Source organism: Canis aureus, chromosome 15 (assembly GCF_053574225.1).
Source record: "Canis aureus isolate CA01 chromosome 15, VMU_Caureus_v.1.0, whole genome shotgun sequence".
Lineage (NCBI taxonomy): Eukaryota > Metazoa > Chordata > Mammalia > Carnivora > Canidae > Canis > Canis aureus.
In genome coordinates, this window is record NC_135625.1 from 5296923 (window position 1) to 5318754 (window position 21832).

General features: G+C 42.5%; 2 protein-coding genes across 3 annotated transcripts; one reads left to right on the forward strand and one right to left on the reverse strand.

Annotated features, from left to right (window-relative positions):
* Positions 1-10815: 10815 nt before the first annotated feature.
* Positions 10816-13616, reverse strand: LOC144284236 (beta-defensin 106A-like). The gene is made up of 2 exons (XM_077848564.1): positions 13531-13616; positions 10816-11101 (listed from the first exon to the last, which is right to left on the reverse strand). The coding sequence occupies exons 1-2, from the start codon at positions 13577-13579 to the stop codon at positions 10914-10916; spliced, it is 237 nt and encodes a 78-aa protein (XP_077704690.1). The 5' UTR covers positions 13580-13616; the 3' UTR covers positions 10816-10913.
* Positions 13617-18106: 4490 nt separating this feature from the next.
* LOC144283916 (beta-defensin 105A-like) lies at positions 18107-20498 on the forward strand. 2 transcript variants are annotated; one of them, XR_013352412.1, is made up of 4 exons: positions 18107-18262; positions 18613-18654; positions 19737-19952; positions 20187-20493. XR_013352412.1 is itself a non-coding variant. In XM_077848392.1 (3 exons), exons 1-3 carry the CDS (start codon positions 18193-18195, stop codon positions 19862-19864), a joined length of 240 nt encoding a protein of 79 aa, XP_077704518.1. In that variant the 5' UTR covers positions 18107-18192; the 3' UTR covers positions 19865-20498. The 2 variants fall into 2 exon arrangements, 1 of the variants encoding a protein (XP_077704518.1); XM_077848392.1 differs by having other exon boundaries at positions 19737-20498.
* Positions 20499-21832: the final 1334 nt, after the last annotated feature.

The window sequence follows — 21832 nt, forward strand, 5'->3', positions numbered from 1 at the left end:
TGTCGTATTTGTTGTTTCCTGCCTTGTTAATTTTAGCCATTCTCCCTGGGGTGAGGTGGTATTGTGTTGTGGTTTTGATTTGTATTTCCCTGGTGACTAGTGATGTGGAGCATTTCTTCACGTGCCCGTTGGCCATCTGTAGGTCTTCTTTGGAGAAATCTCTGCTCATGTCTTCTGCCCACTTCTAGACTGGATTCTTTGTTTTTTGTCTCCCTCTGCTTCTTGGTCTCCTCTGCCTCTCCTTCATCTCTTTTTATCCTCCTCATTTTTGCTTTTAATCCTTTCCATTCTTTTATTTTCAGACACCTGGCTATTACTGCCATGGGGTCCAATTCAATTCTGCTTAAAATTAAAAAAGCTGTAATTGATGCTGAGTTTTCTCTTCTGGTAATAACTATCCCAAAGGCTCTTCTTCCTCTTCTCTTCCATCTTCTTCTTTCTAGCAGGCATGCGTTTTATGTTGCTGCATTATCTCAGGGGCACACACCCCAGGAAGTGTGTCCTGGATGTGACCAGAGAAACATGGACTTTGGTTTGACCGTGTTATAACCATCAAACTTTTGATACAGCTCCAGAGATTTTGGAAAGGGTAGTGCTTGTCACATGTGTCTTATTTGCAGGCACACTTTGGTCCAAAGAAAATGTCTGAGATCATTAGTGTAAATGAAAATTATTATCTTCTCCCTGGAGACAGATGCAGATGAAGAAGGCAACAGTGGCCCCAGTAGGAGCTTGAGCATCCAGGAAAGCAAGAGGGAAGTAGAGAAGGTTTGGAGCTACCAATAAATGTGCACGGGGCCCCAGGGTCATCATGCTGTGGCCTCTCCTCCGGGGCTTGGGGCAAATTCAATATTATAGAACACAGAGGTGCTAGCATAAGATCATTCACATTGTTGATTTTTAGGCATTAGAAAATGTTCAATTCACAGAGGATGTTGAAGACACTAGTAGAGACAGGAGGCAATGGGTCCCTGATAAGAGTCGCTAGTCACCAAGGCCACCAGGTGCTCACAATTAGATGCTGGGAGAAAGTAGATGATCAAGCAGGGGATGAGAAGTTTCTCTGATCCTAACTCCAAATAAAGATGCTCTTATCCCTTCACCTGTACCCCATTACTTTTATATTCTAGCCCTAAAGTTATGTTTACAGTTGTATTTATATTTATTTCTAGGAATTGGAATCTCTTATCAAAGATGCAAATTTTAGCGTATATACACAACTTATTTCTACAGATGTTTGCCTTCCCCGTAAGAAGAGAAAAGAAATCCCAGTCAAATATCCAGACATAAATAGTGATGAATCATGAATCATATAACAATATTTTGATAACCATTACTCTGCTAAAGGAATGCTCTAATTCATTAAAATCATTACATCTAATTGGATGAGGAAATTAAGCCAAAGATAGTCACATCTCACTTCCTGTGTCCAGATCTGAAGATAAAAGAAGTCTTGCCCGATACTTGGTAAAAGAACAACCTTAAAAGGGAGGGACTGGTGAAAAGCTGGTTCTGCTCTTTGATCAACAAAGCTGGGTGAAATCATTAGAAAGGCAGTTGGTGTTACATTTGTGCCGACAGGACCATGTTCTGGGCTCTATCCCCTTCTGCTAGCATTCTGTGTTCTAGGAAAACCATAAAACAGTTTACCTACTGAAAGCCACATCTATCCCGAGGAGAAGGATAGTAGAACCCCAAATACTCATTCATTATTATTATTATTTATTTTTGTCCATGCAACTAATGAAGAGTATTGTTTTAAACTGCTTAGTATGGGAAATCTTGATTCATTTGAATGAAGGAAATGGGCCAAATGAAGTGGAGGCTACATCACCAGAGATGTTCTGCGGGCACATCCCCCCATACCTCATATCCGTGTCTTACAGGATTTTATGGAACACCACGTGAGTGAGAGGCGAAAAAGGGATAGGCCAAGGCTGATTGTTTGCATGCTTCTTTTTTCTGGTAAGGACCCAGTGGCAGATCTGCTTATCCAGATGTTTGCCCCACTCTTTCTCTCAACTTCAAATCATACATAATATATAAATTAGAATTACAAAATGCCCCTCGAGCTCCTTTATTCTTTCTGTTGATCTTCATTAGGCTAATTTCACACGATTATTGGTCTTCCATTTTAAACCTCAGCCTTCAACTCTGTATCCACCCTTCAGAAAAGTAGTGATGTTTTTTGAGTTTCTGGATGTGTGTATCTTACCTCAAATATTTCTTGCTAATTCTGCGGACAGCAGAATAAAAAAAAAATCTGACTTTGTTCCTTGACTATTACTCCATGAAATTAAAATAGTGTGACTTTGTAATTTCCATCAGTGCTTAGAGCAGCAATTCATCAATGTGACTATATGGATTATACATGAGTGTAGGGTGGGGGCTGTTTCAGAATCCAGTCCCTTTCCAAAGTGAAAGGTTGGGACACCAGGACAGCAAGTGAAACCTGAGGCTCCTCAAGACAAACCAGGTTGTAAGGTCACTCTAATTTTCTCTCCTGATGGTGAGATAGTTTTTCCCTCTGTTTGCTATCATCACCCTGACCATTACTATTTGTGGAGTTAATAAAAGTCTGTGTCTCTCTATTGTCATAGGGAAGCACAGCATGGCCTCTCTTCTTGAAAAAAATGTCCAATTGAAAATTAAAGAGACCAAAGGAAGTTGTAGAAAGGGGCCAGAAGGTGACTCTATGCTTGTACATGTTGAGTGGCCGTATCACCCATGGAGGAATCAACGTAGAAACTGTCCCGAGGTGATCTGCTAAGTGGGAGCTGGAACTCCAGCTCAGCATGCTGTGCTGCCGCAGATTTGAGCCTGGGGTGTGGGAGTGATCCTGCCTGGTCCTGCCTAATATCCTGACCGACTGGGAAAAGCACTCGCCTCTCTGTGGCTTTGTTTCCACATCCAAAGAAGGTCGGGGTGATGTCTCTTGTCTCACTAACTTATCACAAGGATCAAAGGAGATTATGCACATGAAAGTACCTCGGAAAATACAGTGTGTGAAATTCATGAAGGGCGCCACCAACGCAGGACAAGAGACAACTTAAAATTGATGTTAGATTGTCCTAAAGCACATTCCGCAACCTGGCATCTAGGGTGTTGCCTCCCCAGGAGCTGCTTTACAGGCTCTCCTGCCCCCGTAACTGCCCTGGTGAGATCAGAGGCTCATCTCTGCACGGGATGTTCAACACAGAATTTTACGGGTGGAACAGCAATGGTACGACGCCCACAAAGGAGGCCTTGGAGGCAGACAACCAAACACAATGTGGACGGACCTTTTAGTGCCCCAAGTCTAAGAAATCAGTTCTGACAAAAGCACTTAGGAAACAACCAGGACCATTTGAACACTGATCGACTATTTGGTTGTAATAGGGGATTTGTTTTGATTTTTTCCAGGTATAGTCATAGTACTGTTGTTTTGTACATGTATTTAAAATTATATAAATATATAATTATAAATATATATCATATTATATTGTATATACTATATATTACTATATATTAAATAGTATTAAATACTATAAATTAAAATAGTATATATGGAGTAATAGCTGAAGAACAAAGTCAGATTTTTTTTATTCTGCTGTCCCCAGAATTAGCAATATATATATATATTAAAAGAGTCATTTTCTCTGAATTATATATTCTGAAGTATTTTCAGATGAAGTGACATGGCATGTTGAATATTCTTTAAAGTTATCTGTGAGGGGGAGCTCATTAGGAAGGGGATGAGATTAACCACATGAGTCTGGGGGATATTTACACCAAGGTTTGGTGAACTGTTTTGGTAAAAAGACAGCAGCTTAACCGCTCCTGTGTGGCTGTGTGTACATCCCCAGAGGGCACGTGGCCGTCAGGTGGTTGTTCTTGTTTAGTGAGGGGGGTTATTGGCATTCATGGGCTAGATGATTATTTCTCTAGGTGTTTGAAAATAATGATGTTCACTTTATGTTAGCATTCCTGGTCATTTATGGGGCGGGCTACTTTTATGGAGAGAAGCTTCTCCCCACAGACCATTTGCTCATCCTGAAAGAAGGTTTGGAAAGGAAAGCCAAATATTTTATGACTCCCTTTGGTTTATCAGATCTCAAGGCAGTGAGTCTACATGGTGGCAATTAAGCAGGAACAGCAAGATTCTTGTCTCAGGGAGGAGTCAAAGAATGAATCTGAAGACAAAGGAGAGTGAATAAAGCGAGGGGAGTTTAGTAAGCAAGGATACAGAGAACTCTCAGGAGTGAAAGGGATCCTGACAGTGCTGTCCTGAGGGCTAGTAGGGCCGGTCTGGTCTTTTATTGAAAGCCAACCAGGGAACCTAAATCCTTTTCACACCTCTATTGATCTCACCATTGAGTAAGGGCCTAGTGTTAACACTTTCAATGGCTTACTTCCTTTTTAGGGTCTGGTGATTCTTTGTTGGTCGCAGTAGCTGTTCTAACAAGAACCTATGACACCTAGGGCAGGATGGTGTGGTTTGTTTCTTTATCTCTGGTTCCCTTTCACCTCCACATTTCTGGGATCTTTGTGAGCCTGATCCGTTAGTCCCCTACGCATCTTTCCCTCCCTAGCCCTGCATGTCCCTTAGCAGAGCTGCTCTGTGCTGCTGTCTGCAGGACGTGACCCTCAAGGGACATCCAGGGGGGTCAGCCTTTGGTTATCACATAGCATCTCTTCTGTTTCGCTCCCTGGAAGTCTGTGCTTTGAATTACAGTGTATGCCAAATGAATTGCAACTTCATATTGATTTATTTTCCCATTTTAATTAACAAAAGACATACATAACTGCTGAGCAGAACTTCTGATCAGAAAAGAAAACTAATGTTATCAAGGTAAGTTGATACAATTCAGGCAAAAAAAAAAAAAAAAGATGTTCACTTAGGCTTGTAGTCAACGAAATGTATTTTTTCTGGTTTGACTGTCAAGGTGTTGAAACTCTCACTTAACCCACGTTGCTTTTCTCCCTTATCCCAACTGCAGAAGGCCATCTTGGGGCTCCTACATTGGCTCTGCATTGGGTGAAGGTACAGCAAATTCTCAATTATCAAATTAGTGGCTGCTGCTGGGACTATTCTAGCTGTGAGTTCTCAGGAAGGGAAGGCTCACAGATCCAGCTGTCGGCTGCTCTGAAGACCAGGCACCACTGGGTTTCAGTGTGTCACAGGATTCAGTGGGTTGTGTTCATCTTTTTCAAACAGCATGCATAGACATTGGGGCATATTCCAATGCTGGATTCCTCTGTTTTACAACTCCTCCGGCAGCGGGCAGTCCCATAACCACATATCTTGTCTGTCTCAAATTCACTTGTCACTGAATAACAGAATAAGAGTGATTAATTGTGTCTGAGGACGGCGAGGTGCGACTTAGGCAGTTTGGCAGGAGCACCTGAACCAACTGTAGAGAATGCCCTAGAGCACTCGAAAAACAGGCCCACGGTGGTGGTTTTCCCAACCATCTCCTCCCGCCTCTGTCCTAGCTCATGGACTCCACCATCTGATTCTCTTCCAGCATGATTAAAAAAAAAAAAAAAAAGTTAGTTGGCACTCATCACACCTCTTCTCAAAATCCCTAAAACCGTTTGCTATTACTTTTGGTTAAATTCAAGTCCACCCCTTACCAAGGACTTCAAAGCTGAGGTGCCCTGACTCTGGGCCCCCTTCTACCTCATGTGGGACCCTGGGTCTCAGCCTCCCCAGTGGTAGTGTTGGCCTCCCTTCCGGACCCAATGCTCTTGGCTCTCTATGCCTTCACTTGCCCTGCTCCGTCTGCCTGGAATACTCCTCTCCTCCACCCAAGAATGACCTCCCTGACCTCAGTGTCATGACGCTGGGGAATCTCCCTAGAAGTGCCCTGGAACTGTTGTCTTCCTTATGCAATCTTTAAAATTCTCTCATCACATCTTTCCCAAGTTATTACATATGTTTTTAGTGACTTGGTCTTCCCAATGGAATTCTAAGTTCCCCAAGTGGGAGACAATGTTTATGTTCCACTCACTATTATATGCCCGCCCAGTACCCGGTGCCTGACATGTGCTTCATAACCAACTGCCTGTTGAGTGCATGGTGCAATAGAGTGGACGAGTATAAAGCAGAAGCAACATGAGCAGGGGAGAGTAGAACAGAATGAAGGAGAGGATACACCCCACTCACCTTGCCCCTGGCTTAGAGCGGTAAGCAGGAGATGTGGTTTAGCTACTCACAGTCCCAGGGAGTGCTCTCTGCAGCTCAAAGTAGCATTTAAACCTGCAGCTCCCTCACCAGCTGGGAGCATCTCCCAGCAGTGCCAGGAGAGGCTAGAAGCACGGTCATGTGGAGGGGAGACGTGGATGGCAGATCCAAAGAGTCCCCTTGTAGAGAACAGTGTTTGAGATGGTTCTGCAGACAGGTGCCTCCTGCACTCAGCAGGCACCAGATCTCAAGAGAACTCTGGGGACAGGAGGGTCTAGGCTGCATCCGGCCCCCTTTGCAGAGCTCTGGGACTTTGGTTTCAGCTTCTACAGGTAAAATACCTGGAAGTCACCACTCTTGCCCTTAAAATTAGAAAAACTCTGAACAAACTGTGATTTTTCTTGAACCCCATAGAGAACTGAGGTCACAGGGGCAAACCACCGCTCCTAAATTTGGAGAGTCACAGCCAAGATGTGCTAAACTGGGGCAGAAGTCTCTGGAGCCATAAACTAGTAGGAACATTTGTGGTGATTTTGACAAATTGCCAGAGGCTGAACGAGGACAAGCCTAAGCCAAACTACCGAGGACCAGGAGCTAAGGGACCCACTCCTTCCTAGGTTTTAATTCCAGGAAACCCATGAGGTTCTCCTGGTGAAGAGCCAAGAAGTAACTCCCAGTGGCTCTGGCAAGGAAAAGAGGAAGTAATTATGTGACATATGTCCAGAGATTTCCACAAGAAGAACTTACTCTCCTGGGAAAATGATTTTACTAGAGCTTTATTTGGGGAAAGAGCATGTCCCCCACCAGCCCATGCAGCTTCCTCACTCAACTGTTGGGGAGAACCTAGGGAATGTTTGTGAAGGTCACACTGCAGGGACACCCTGGCCAGGACAAGACTGGGGTTTCTGTCAGCAGGATGGAGTCATGATCATGGATATTTATTTTATATTCTGGGTTATGATCCAAGGCTACATTTTTTTTTGCTCAAATTAATTTAGTTTTTGCGTTCCTTTGGCATACCCTTGTCATTGTGTGTTTGTTTGAAGTTCTTCAATATGCCCTGGCACTACTGATTGCTCTGGGATTATTTTGTACATTTTCTGCTCCAGTCGTAGAATCAGCCACTTCTCCAAGGATCCCTGGCTCCTTTCACTAGTGAATGGAATTAAAAACCAATATGTGAGTGCTGGGTGTGCTCAAAGTTGCTGGAATGTCCTTGTTTCTGGGACCTCTCAGCTGACAGAGCAAGGAAATACATATTTGTTTAATAACCCACATACAAACATAGCAATAAATATTTGTATATGTTACCATCTTTATCTAAGCCATGTCTCCACCTCTCATCCATCCCCATGTGAGTCATTCTATTTTTTTCTTGCTTATCTATAAACTCCCTCTCCAACCCTGGCTCCTGCATCTGCCAGCCATGCATTTAATTGTGTAATTCCAGCTATACGTGTAATAGGATCTGAATCACTAAGTTTGTGTTACCTAAGAAATACATCATTGACTAGAGTACTGTGCTTTTGTACAGTTTCTTTAGTCTGTAGACTGAGAGATGACACTCATTTCCAAAATCACCTAGGCCAGCATCACTGCCTCCCCCACATTCAGTGAAATTGCTTTATATGTTTATGATACAGTTAGACAGCTTTGTCACATTCCATCCTGTGGTAGCCCTGACTTCCTAAATTAACTCTTTTAATTTGCACAGTGAAATGTAATTCACTCTTTATGGTACAAAGTTCTCAGGGTTTAACAAAGGGATAGAATAGTTTTATATTCCACCCTAACACTTTCTCTGTTTTTACATCTGGCCAACCCCTGGCAACTATGGCAAAAGATCACTTCTTTCTAGGATTTCTAGGTTTTCCCTTTCCAGGATGCCTTATAACTGGAATCTTGCAGTATATAACCTTTTCAGACTGGCTTCTTTCACACAGCATTAAGCATTTAAGGTTCCTCTGTGTCTGTTTGTGACTTGATAGTTTATCTCTTTTTATTCCTGAATAATATTCCATTAATTGGATGAATGACAATTTGTTACTAGTTCATCTGTTGACGGACATCTTGGTTGATTCCAGTTTGTGGTGATTATGACAAAAAGCTGCTAAAAACATTTCAGGCAGGAGTTTGGACATAATTTTCAAACTGGTTGAATACAAATCCTACAAACCAGTGTTTGACAAAGGAGCAACCGGAATCCAATGGAGAAAACAAAGCCTTTTGAACAAACACTGCTGGAGGAACACCCACAGATAGAGAAATGGAAACAATAAAACTTTGACCCACTGTCAGCTTTTAAAAAATTAACTCAAGATGGTTCATGGATGTAAGTGTAAATGTGAAACTATTAAACTTTTAAGAAAGAATATGGGAGAAAATCGTCTAGGGCTACACAAAAAGTTCTTATACTTGACCTCCCCAAAGCCCCCACAATCCATAGACATAAGTTGGACTTCACAAAATCTAAAGAGAAATTTGCTCTGCAAAAGATCTATTAAGGGGTTAACAATTCAAGCTGTAGATTGTGGGGGAAAATATTTGGAAATTGCATCTCTAACAGATGGCCCATATTTTTATTTATTTATTTATTTATTTATTTATTTATTTATTTATTTATTTATTTATTTTAACAGATGGCCCATATTAAGAATATATCAAGCACTTTCCAAACTCAACAGACTTGATTTTGACTTAGTATGTGATCTATTCTGGAGAAAGTTCTGTGTGCACTAGAGAAAAATGTACATTCTGCTGCTTTAGGAGGGACTGTTCTGTATATATCTGTTTCTAATTACAAAATAAGTGTGAGACACACATTTCATTGAAAATGGCAAACAGGACAAGGTGATTAGATTTTAGAGAAATCCAAATTAAAAGCCCATATGAGCTGTCAATACACACTTACCAAATGGCAAAAAAAAAAAAAAAAAAAAGAAAGAAAGAAGAAAGAAAGAAAGAAAGAAAGAAAGAAAGAAAGAAAGAAAGAAAAAAAAATCATGACAATTCTTTGCAGCAGATGTCAACTAGAGTGTGGATAAGCCAGGCCACACTTAATTCCAGGTAAGAGTGTAAAATGCAGCAGCCCTGGAAGACAGTTTGGCATTACCTCATAAAAACCTAAACTCATAACCATAGGATTTGGAAATTGCATGTCAAGACACTTACCTCACAGTAATGAAAACTTTTGTTTGCTCCAAAACCTATTAACATAAGTGTTGACAGCAGCTTGACTTATAATAGTACCAAACTGGAAAGAACCCAGCTGTCCTCCAGTACCCATTGGAATGGTTAAGCTGTGGTACATCCATACTGTGGACTATCACAGAGCAACAAAAAGGAAAGACATATTGAGGTATCCAACAACCTTGAAGAATCTCCAGAGAACTATAGTGAGCCAAAAGCCAATCCCCAGATAGTACCTCTGTATGATCCCATTTATTTGACATTCATGAAGGGACAATTTGTAGAAGTGAGGTACAGGTTAGTAGTACCAAAAGGAGGTGGAGGTGGAGGCAGGAGGGAAAAGTGTCTGGCTCTGAATGGACAACATGGTCTCTGTGGTGATGGACTCATTTTGTATCCATGTCATTACCTAGCGGTCATATTGCACTCTGGTTGTGCTATTCGGAAAAAAGGGATTAAAAAGTAGAGATGTATCTGTGTGGGTTTTTTGTACAACTGTACATGATTCTATAATTGTCTCAAAACAGAAAAATATTATTAGAAAAAGTTGTTGATTCCAACAGAATTAAATACGTTGACCTTGAGGAATCAAGAGGGAAATAAGGCAAGATATCTGATCCAGGGGATCCCTGGGTGGCGCAGCGGTTTGGCGCCTGCCTTTGGCCCAGGGCGCGATCCTGGAGACCCGGGATCGAATCCCACGTCGGGCTCTCGGTGCATGGAGCCTGCTTCTCCCTCTGCCTGTGTCTCTGCCTCTCTCTCTCTCTCTCTCTCTCTGTGTGACTATCATAAATAAATAAAAATTAAACAAAACAAAACAAAATAATTAAAAAAAAAAAAAAGATATCTGATCCAACAGAGAACCAAGGCTGGACCTTAGGCCCTGGGGAACATGACCAGGAATCCTTATTTGAAGGAGGTAATATGAAAGCTTAGAGTCAGGAAATAATTTGACAAATGGTAGAAAGTCAATCTGGGATCAGGATCCAGGTCACTGGAGCTACAGTCGATTATAGATATTTACAATCCCTCTGCCCATCAGCAAATTTGCTCCTAGACTTATGGATAGGGGACAAATCCATAGGGAGTATTTAACTGTTTCTAATTAAAGCCATGGGGTCAAAATGATTAATTTATTTGTGTGTATGACACACGAGAGTCCTTGATAACTAAATGTATCTAGCTATCTATTTGTCATTAATATAACTATCTGTATAATATGTTCATTTCTCTACCCATCCATTTACCTATCATCTATCTCAACAGGTGGTTGGGGCTGACTGTCTGAGGGCAAGCTAGAGGTTTGTTAACTTAGAGTTTCTACCAGTCTCCTTTACGAAGAAACATCACATGGTTCTGGGGAAATTATCTTACCACAAAATTACAGAAAAATAAGCCAGTAGGCAGGGAGTTTAGCTATTCACATTTCCCTTCTAAGTGAAGCACTTGACAAGTTGATAAAAGATAGTCATTTATTTTTATTGAAGTATATTCTCACTGAAGAAGCCAGAGTAAAAAAACAAAACAAAACAAAACAACAACAACAAAAAAAACTAGGTCATTTATATCCCTCCAGAAAGCCAGAGTCTTCAGATTTATCATCTTTACTCATCCAACATGGCTGGAGTGTCAGGCAGCATTTCAGAAAATTCTGGCAGAGAGCCACCAGTTCTTCATTTTTCTGGCAAGAATGCACGCACTTCCCGTTAAGCTTGAAGCATTTCTCATCAAAAAATGCATTCCTGGCTATATAAGGGAAGGAGCCACCTGGATTAATTCTCTCCTCAGATAGATCAAGTTACCAGGTACAGTCATGTAACTAGTTAGTAAAGATTTCTTTACGAGCTGCCGTAGTGTCTCGTCTTGCTAGTAGACGAGATGGCAGGAAACTATTTTCTCTCTGATTTTTCTGTCTTTTTGTCACAGGAACTTAAAAACCAGGAAGAACAGATTTGTCTTCCAGCATTTGGCGTTAGGCCGTGTGGGGCCTTTGGGAAGCAGAAGCTAAGACATAATGATCACCTTGTTCCTGTAAACCCCTCCAGGGTGGGTAACTCACCAGCTCACTGTCAAAGTGCTACTTGGTGAGAGCAGAGCAGGTCTGAGGCTGGGCAGATGGCCCAAGATCGGAGTGAACAAGGATAAATCTAGAGCGGGGAAAGTTTGCCGTGGTGGGTGAAAGGAAACGGGTTGCTTAGAAAGGCTTGATCAAATTCCTTTTCCACATTTCATCAGATGTGTTCAAGAGGTAGAGATGTATATTGGGAGTGGATCTCCAAGACTCCTCTGTCTACTCTGCACAGAATACCAGCTCTGGCCTTAGAACTTTATCGTAGCAATCATAAGAGCAGCCCACTTTAAGTTAAGGACAGACACATCTTATCAGACACACAACATTTTAGGGTTTTACTTAATCCAGGGATATGTAAGGATAGTGTCGGATGTACACAAATTGAAATTGATGTCAACATATAAAGGTGGCTAATTCACATATATGTAAAATTAAAACTAGGTGGTTCGGTACCAGCATGTGCGCTAATTATTTCTAGCATCAGCATATAAGTTCATAAGGACAGATACCACAATATTTCAAAGCTCAGTGAGCTATGGTTCCCATTGCAGGAGACAATACTCTGTCCGGCCTCCTAGTGTTATTAGGCCAGCCCGGGATACCGGTACAGGACCTCACTGTTGACAAGAGTCTTTGTATTACATCCAATTGATAGGGATGGTCGAAAAACAGAAAGCCTCCACAGAGGGTGAGAGCATCTGTGTGAACAAGGCTTTGAATGGATCATCACACACACCCACCTAGAGGTTCATATAACTCTGTGTGTGTGTGTGTGTGTGTGTGTGTGCATGTGAACATTAATAGGCCAGCTCCATTTGATTTTATTAGACATTTTTATCTTACATTATCACATATTGTGTTGACTAATTATATAATAAGTTTGACTGGTCTGAAAAGGAGTCCTTGGTCACTTTCCAATGTGTACATCGAGGACAGTGGGGTGAGTAGCTTGCCATAGGTCCTGGATCCCTGTATACCTGGCACAGAATCTACTCACACAGGCTTATTGCAAAATAGACCAGTGATACTTGTATCTGTTGTGAAGATTCTGAGCCACCTATGGGGACACCAATACCATTTGGCACCAATTTGGACTCATTGTAGGTTCTCAAAAATAACCTTTCTCCCTTTCTTCAGCTCTCTGGAACCTGGGATGAATCTAATCTTGGACTTTTAATTTTGAGGAGGATCTGACTGGAGCCATTGGAGGCTTTGGCCAGCAGGAGAGTGTGACGAAGAGTCATGATAGGAACTCTCAGGTCCTGGCTTTATTCCCACTCATCTGCATGACTTTGAGAAGCTAACTAACCCAGCTGAGGCTTCCTATCTGTGTCTGAAAAAATATATGTAAAACAGGCCTTCCAAGCTGAAAGCATTGCTCTGAATCTTGCTAAATTAGAAGGACACAGTTGGGCACCTCAATTTCTCAGTCAGTTAAGTGACTGACTCTAGATCTCAGCTCAGGTCTTGATTTCAAGGTCATGAGTTCAATCTCAAGTTGGGCTCCACACTGGAACATACTTAAAAAGAAGAAAAAGCAAGAAGTGCCCTTAAAGGCCCACTGGAGAACTACTTGCATTTTACGGTGTGATGTGTTTGTCAAGTACTCAGCCTCAGGGTGAAGGAGTAGCAATTACAGGGTGCCATTTGATCTATGCCATGACTAACACAAAACGGTGTCTGACTTCTATCTCTTTTCTTTTTTTTCTTTTTTTTTCTCTTTTCTTGTCCAGCATTCCTTTCTCTGACTCTTTTCCTTACCTGTCTCATCTCTATCACAGCTATTTTTTTTTAAAAGATCCATAGATGTCTACCCTTGCTTTTACATCTTCCCCCAAATTTGGTTTTGTTAGTGAGCATGGAGCTGGGGACCAAAGGACATCTTTCCTGGCATAGCTTGCTTTCTTCAACCCTGTGATACCCAATCCTAGACAATAATGAAGAAATGCAAGGGATTTCCAGAAGAGGCATCAGAGGAAAGTCACCTCCTATAGCAAATATTGCCTTGCAGAGCCACAGGGCTGAATGCACCCAGGAGCTCACTGCAGCAGACCCTTTCTCTGAGCCACCTCTATAAAATTCCCTGAAAAGATATTCCTTTTACCTGGGGCCAGAAGGAAGAAAACAGCAAAAAGAAAGAGGAACGTCCTCATGACTCACAGGGTCCTGAGAGGTCAGCACAGTGTCCATGATAAAAGAGCAGCAAACACCACATTTATACATTTCCCTAGACCAAAGAACATCTTGATCAGTGAGGCATCTCAGCAATGAGGACATGTCCATGCTCTGCCAAGTAGAGCCCACATATATCAGTGGGTGTCAGTCTGTAGCTCATTGTTTTTCTGACTCTGGAAAGTTCCCAAGAATGACAGTGGGGAAGAAGGTAGGATAGAGTAGAGGGTGCATTGATGACCAGGGATAGAAACATGCACCAGCAGGAATGAAAGATCTGGAATCTGGAAGTTTGGATTTCTAATCCTGACTATGCTCCTTAATAGCTTCTGTTCACTCATAGGCAAATAAGAGTAACTATATAATATCACAATGGAGTCAGTGGGGTCTGATTTCCACCTCCAATATTTATGAGCTGTGGCAAGTTGCTCAACTGAAGCATATGTTTTATTTTTTAAAAAGTGCTTCACAGGTGCGCCTGGGTTACTCAGTCAGTTGAGCATCTTGGCTCTTGGTTTTGGCTCAGGTCATCATCTCAGGATCCTAAGATAGAGCTCTGCATCAGGTTCCTCTCTTGGAGGGGAGTCTGATTGTGAGTCTCTCTCTCCCTTTTCCTTTGCCCCTCCCCTTACTCTCAGATAAGTAAATAAATCTTTAAAAAAAGTGCTACACACTTTAAGTGCTACATATATTATCTTATTTAATCCGTAAACAGCTCCCTAGAGAGTTGTGAGCTTATGGGATATTTGACTAAGACTATACACATATATATCAAATATCTGTATATTCTGAATGTCATGGGATCACACTAATTTGATTACCTCTTTTTCCTAATCTGGAGTAAATCAGCTAAGTAGTAGAAAGACCAGAATTATCCACTTTAATTCTTCTCTCTTGCGGAATACCTCTCTTTAATGTGATAACAAGCAGATGAACCTCCCTCATCATCACCTCCCTATTATGATTGCTACTAAATGCTGAAATACCTTCGAAGCATTTGTTAAAATAATCATAAACTCCCCAAAAGCATCAAATGCTTGCTGTGTTATTGAAGGAACTGTTTTGTGTTCAATCTAGGCAAGACCATCCATTTAATTCCTCATACCATAGTGATATCAGTAAACGGTTAAATACATAAATCACTCTGAAAAAAGGGACACATTTTTACAGAAAAATTGCAGATAATCCAAGTAGACATCCCCCTGTAGGAGGTGGAGCATAATTCCAAAGAATAGCATGTAGGAGAGCTACAGCATCAGGAGAGGGTGGAGAAATCTGGTACCGTAGCTGAGTGAGCTGGGTGACCATCAGGAGTGACCAGATGTGTCCTCATCACATACCCCTGATAAAAGGACAGGTTGAAAAAGACCCTTAGCTTTGTGCTATGCTTCTCCCAAACCCAGAACTCCACTCTGGTTGTGAGAACATATCAGATAAGCTAGAAATCTGTAGTTTGGCTAGAAGGAATATGATATACCTGTGGCAATTTCTCAGTTTTGACAAATACATCATGGTTATAATATTAATAATTATTAGCTTGAATGTTAACATTGGGGATACTAGGGGAAGGGAGCGTGAGAACTCTGAACTGTCTGTGCTGCTCTTTGGCAAATCTAAAATTGTTCCAAACTACACATTTGATATTTTAAAAAACTATTAGGGAATATCCCATGCATCCTCCAGTCACCATGAAGTTTTTGTTGGCTGTGTGTGCGTGTGTGCATGAGCGTGTGTCTATGTGCTGATTATATTTCATGAATAATCCAGTTAAGAATGATAGATTGAAAATACACATTTCCTCTATTCCCTTCCAATCCTCAATTAAAATGATTTCAATCCATAAGAAAAGACAACCTTCCAAACCTTTTCAATTACTCATGGTCTCATTGGGCTTATTTATTGTCTCATGTAATTTATGTCTGCTTCTTAAGGTAGGTCTGATTAGTCAGGAAGTGAAGGTTAGAAACATGAGAGAAGTTGAACCCTTTAACACAAAGAAATGTTGGTAAGGTGAAAGGAAGTCCACTTCATGGAATTTCAGAATTTCACATGGCTTCTCATCTAAACTCAGATCATGTCTCAGTCCCTTCAAGCTACTGTCACAAAAATACAGACTCGATGGCTTGTAAACAACAAATACTCATTTCTCACAGTTCCAAAGGCTGGAGGTACAAGACCAGGCACCAGCATGGCCGGGTGCTGGTGAGGACCCTCTTCTGGGCTGCAGACGGCTGACTGTTCGCTGTGTTCTCCCTTGGAGGATGGGGCAGGGAACTCTCTGGAGCTCCTTTTATAAGGGTGTTAGCCTCATTCACGAGGACTCCACTCTATTAACCTAATCACATTCTAAAGCCTCACCTCCAAATACCATCAGCATGGGGATTAGGTTTCAACATGAATGTTGGGGGGTCACAAACATTCAGACCATGGCATATGTGATCTTGTCTGGTTACAGTCCAAATAGCTAACCAACTCTCTTAAGGCCACGTAGTGCTGTAATGGCCAAGAGCCACCCTGTTCACACCTCACTGTGGAGAGTGCAGACGCCTTTGAGTGGGTGAATTCTAGGGGCAGGAGGGTGATAAGTTCCAGGGTTGGGTGGCTGCTCAAGGAAGAGGCAGGATCAGGAGAGGTGTCATCAGGGGGCACCTGGACAGGGCTCCATGGCGAGAAGGGCTTCCCAGAGATGGTAGCATGAGGCATCCACCCTAAGGGGGAAGGGAACTCTCAGGGGAGTGGTGCATCAGAGAGGGGCTCATATGTCTACATGATACCTCTCAGCAGCAAGGTGAGGAGTCCAGGGATCACAGCCCTCAGGAAGGCAGCGGCAATTTGCAGTGTTACAGCTATGGGATTTGTCATATCTATGTTGCCAGATGTTGGGGGAATTTGTGTGTCGTGTGCAAAGCAGATAAGCTTAAATGGCTAAGAAGATACTTATTTGCATCATACTCGAAGCAATCATGTATGGAAGAATCTGAGTTTGGAGCAGGGAGCTTTGAGCTACAGCAGTAATCACTACACAGAGGCATCTTTGGCCCATTGATGTGGCCCCATGACAAGGACCAACACTTTAATTTGAGAGTTTCAGAGTCCTCTTATTTTTCTAAGGCCAGAAGTTCACTGCAGGTCAGGATCAGCTCCACAATGTGCAGGACCTAGTGCATCATAAAAATGCAAAGGCCCATGTTGAAAAAGCAGGAAAAAGGTGCCATTAAAGGCACCTGTTCTTCAATCTGACATAGAAATTTTTCTTTGCTATTTAATATAACAATTCTTCAGGCACAAGGATACATGCAGGACACTTGCAGACTTACCCAGGTGCCTGCGGATCCCCACACTGCCACTGCACATCTGTGTGTGGTTCACCACGTCTGCTGGGTTGCCCCCTCCTGCCAGATGCTGAGGGACTGGCATCCCATGCTGCAGAGAGAGCCAAGCCGGGTGTGTTTCCTCCAGGAGCCTGCCACTCTCACCCATGGTGACCGGGAAGCTCTTCAAGGATATCTCAACACCTGTGCTGGGATGCAGTCAGTATTGAGTTGGGGCTTGGGGAAAGGCCTGTTCCTGCCAAGTTGCCCACCTACACCATGGCACGCTTATCCCAGGGAGGGGTTAATGGTATGCTAGGCCCTGAGATACCTCAACCCCATCTCTAGGTACATCTGCACTTAGTCCAAGCCAACAGTCTGGTAGCCACTTTATATTCATTTCAGTGAGTCTTTTTAAATATCCTATAAAGTACAAACCTTTATTACATCCCCATTTAAAGATTTAGAAACAAGTTCAACAAACTAAACAACCGAGGTCACATACTTGCTAAACCAATCTGACTTTAGTCTACGTGGTTCAGTGCCCCCATCTTGCCTTCCCAAAATGAAAAGCAGAGGCTTGAGTAAGCAGAGGCAATAGGATGGGACTCATTTGAGGGTACCGGGATATAAATGTTAATTTTGATACCCAGGTTCTTGATGAATTAAAACGATGTGGTAATTATGCCTTCGTGCTGCCAGGTGACAGTGGTACAGGCTCAGGGATGCAGAGCTCCTTTGGTGAAATGACTGCCACCCCTTTCCCTTTGCTCCTGGGGACATTCACAGGGAGCACAAAGGAAAGCCAGAGAAGGAAAGTGCCTGCTTCTGGGCTCTTCTTACAGGGCAATCCCTGTGTTCCAAGCATGTCCCAATCATCATCACTCGAACTGGACACAAACTCTGAGGCTGGCAGAAGGAACTGTGTTGTCTCTCAGTAACCATAGTTGCTCCTTATTCTTTGGGGGAGAAAACTGAATTGTGAGAGAGAAGGGGAGTAGCAGGCTCCTACTTGCTGGGTCAGGAGGATCAGTGGGAGGCGCCTGCTTTTCTAGCTCCTGCCTCGTGTTCCTTGCACTCCCCCAGCCAGAACTCTCCGAAGATAAGGCTTTATAGAGACCATCACATCGGGCCTTGATCCTGGGAAATGGAGCATATAAATGTGCTTTCTTTACTGATTCACTTCACTGACCAAGAACGTTCCCCATTTCTCACAAATATAAGTGAGCCTTCTGTCCTCTCAGAGACCCCAAACCTCTGCTCTGAAGAGGCTTCCCTCAGAGATGACCCTGAGCAGAAAGATGTCTTGTTTTTTCTTTGCCTTTTTCTTCATTTTGGCTCAATTTTTATCAGGTAATCGCCAATGGATGGAATGGTGAAGAGGCAGATGGTCAAGCCGCCGGCTCTTCTGTGGACCATCCTAAGACTGACAGGAATGGTCGGCTCCCCATTGAACTTCTCATGGGATTTTCTTGAATCTGCGGTGACATTTTCTAAGCAAACTGCTATTCCCTCCCCCTTCCCTCTTTTGTAAACCTCCCTCCTGGTTCCTGGGAGTGCTGGCCTTCAGAAATAGGATAAAGAAGCAGTCTCTGTGCTCTGCTGTCCCTCGACAGCAGATGGGGGGAGCTGGGAATACTGTTTTACACAGTGTTATTTCCTGCACTGATTTTAATATCCAAAATGTGATGATTTAAATTTAGGGTGCCAAGCAGGACTTGAATATTCCCAGCCATTTCCAGGAGGTAAGTTGAATCCCTCACCTATAATTTCTACCTTTAGGACCCCTAGCTGGTCAGCTTCCTCTGACCTCCGGAGACAAGGAGGGATGGAAATGACAGTGAGAATAGAGTTGCCTGAAATCCCAGATTTCTGCCTCTGCCTTCTCTTCCTCTTGTAGCCAGCATCATACCTGCTTTGCCATTTTATAGAGAAATCTCTTTGTTACTGGAATGGAATTTTGTCCATAGAGATTTGGAGCTGGTCTCATTAGCTCAGGGTGCTAACTAAAGCAGGTTTAGAGGATCAAGCTTGTACCAGCTAATGAGCAATGTTTAGGGAACATGCTCATCCATCTCCTACCGGCTCTGCTCCCAAACCCAATAAAATGCATCCCAATCTCTGCTATTGGTCTAAGAAGGATCAAATAAAGGGAGATCTCATTACCATTATGGAAGATCTGTCCACGATGAAGAGCCCCCCAATCTCTCTCTGTGCTCTCATCTTCTACAGGAAGAACATTAACAACTACAAAAATAACTAATGGGCTACATACTGTTTGGTGAAATAGACTCACCTAAATTACTCCATGTGACCACTAGAATAGCTTACAGTGTAGACAAGCATTTCTAGAATGTCTATATGACAAATGAGAAAGCGGAAAACAAGCAGTTTACTGAGGACACACCACCACTGCCAGGCCCAAACCAGAACTAAACCTAACTTCACCTCTACTTTCAAGGATCTTTTAAAACCAAAAGGTAGCCCTTCCACCTTCATCTTGTAACATTTGCAGAACTATCAGGTGTGTATTTTTATGGTTCTGTCGTATACATGACACCTCATCCCCCTGTGCTTACTTTGACTCATGCAAGGGCCTTAACCACGTGGAGAACAGAGATGGGGCTTATCCCTCCTTCAACGATACCTCTTCCCCAACTCCATCCTGAAAAAAGCAAAGCTCTTTGAAAATCTGGGGCTGGTTCTTAAAAACACTCTTTACAATTGTACAAACCACCCCCACCCTCATTCTTTTGTGGCTGTTAAACTTCTCCTCATTTTCAGGGAGTCCCTGGAAAGGTGTATAAGCTACTATTTCTTGAACTAGGTGAGTTTGCTGTTTGTGAGCCGTGCTGGCTTGGCCGGGGCAAATGCAGGAGGATATGCACCGAGGATGAGAAGGTTGTTGGAAATTGCAAGATGAACTTTTTCTGTTGCCGACGGAGGATCAGGTGAACCAGACCAGCCCTCCCCTGGCCTTCAAAGTGGGACTTGGTATTCAAGGGAGGACAAGAGAAGTCGTGTGCCTTACCCAGGTCACACTGTGAGTGAGTCTCAGAATCATTCTCCTGTCTTTCACCCTTGGTTTTGTTTCTTTGCTTATTTTTTAAGATAATCCTTAAAAAAATCTAGGTCCAAGTGGGCATCGAGTAGCCTAATCGGATACTACTACTATGTATTTGTAGAGTCTCTTGTAATTTATAAATCTTTCCTCCATATTTTCCTCATATGACTCAAGATCGACTTATGAATTCATTATCTCCATTTATATTTGAAGAAACTGAGACCCAGAGAAGCTTTCATTTCTTCAAGGTCATAGCCTGGAAGCTGGAAATGGATGTGCACACCCCTGTCCTGTTCTGTGTATCTATCTTTGTATAATAATTTAAACCAAATAGATAAACAGAAATGACATCTGCATCTGTGTTTTTGGAATTACAATTCTATACCATACAAGAAATTATTCATGTTATTTCTGGGTATATCAATAAGCGATCAGACATTGATTCTAATATTTACACTGTGTTTTTAAGCAACTCATACCTACTCAGTTAATGCCCATGGCCCCAACTTTGTACTTCTTGACAATAAATTAAGATGTTAGAGGTCGAATTAAAATGCTCAGCATGGATTGTGCATGTATGATTGACTATCTATAGCTTTTGTTTATGAAATAAAATTTGTAGCTTCATATAACAAGAGTGAAAATTATTCATCTTACAGCAGCTACTCAAATTTGATCACTCAGTTTTCACATATGATTTTAATTTCACATAATGATTTTGCTTTACATTTGAGCTACCATTGTACCATTTTGCACAGATACATTCCCTGTCCTTTCTCTGCTTTGCTCTGTGTAACTGGCACAATTATCGGCAAATTATGTTCCTTTTTTTTTCTTTTTTTGCAAACTATGTTCTTCAAGCGTCCTGGCTTATGGTTGATTTTAGTTGATGCAAGTGTGTGGTGGCAAAAGGGTAGATGGGAAGAAGGGAGAGCCGCAGATTTCTCTCCCACACTCTCTGCTCCAGCAGTGGCTTATCTCCCATAGCAAAGCCCCTGCTTCTATGTCCTTGCTTCTCCCTCAGCCTTGATGCTGCAGGCACAGCTCCTGCCAGCCAGTCCTAGCCCCTGGGCTCACACTACAGACTCCTGCTTTTCCCCCTGCCATCGGGCAGTGGGGACCTCCAGCTAGGACTAACATGGGGGCCGCCTCACTGCTCCCTTTTTGCATGTTCAGCTTTGCCAACACTTTATCACTTCCTCTGCATTTAAATCTTCTCCATCAAACTACCTGGTGTGGGAGCCATTTTCATGCTTGGAGTCTGACTGATAGGGCTTTTCCCTTGGTCTTACTGTCAGATCTATTTACATTTGCTCAATTGTTCTCCAAAAGGATCTGAGTGATCACCTCTGCCAACCCCGACTGCTTCCCTCATTTTTGCAGGAATTAACTCAGGGAAGTGGGCAATGGGGCAACATAAGAATCTACAGTTGAATGATCCTCTGTCGGTGGGTACTCCTCCCCAGCTCTTCACAGCAAGAGCACTGTGGATGGTTTAGAGAGGACCATGAGACCAGATATTCCCTACTCATTCCAAACACTACACTCCTTGATCACCCAAATTGAAAACACTTTGGACTCTAACTGGTGTCTCTTTTATGGAAGGATTCATGCGTATGTCTCAGTCATACAGAGAAGTGGACCATTGGCTGGGCCCTGATATTTCCTTACTAATAACATCCCATAGATGTACAGCATCTATGTATAGCATCCCATAGATGCTCACCTACTCATCAATCACCCCTCTCTATTTCTCTTTTCTTTTCTTCACTTGGCTTCTTTCTAGGACTTTTTTTTTATCCATCCCCCTTCTTCCTGAGACAAGCAATCCTCCTTATAAAATAATAAAATCTCAACCC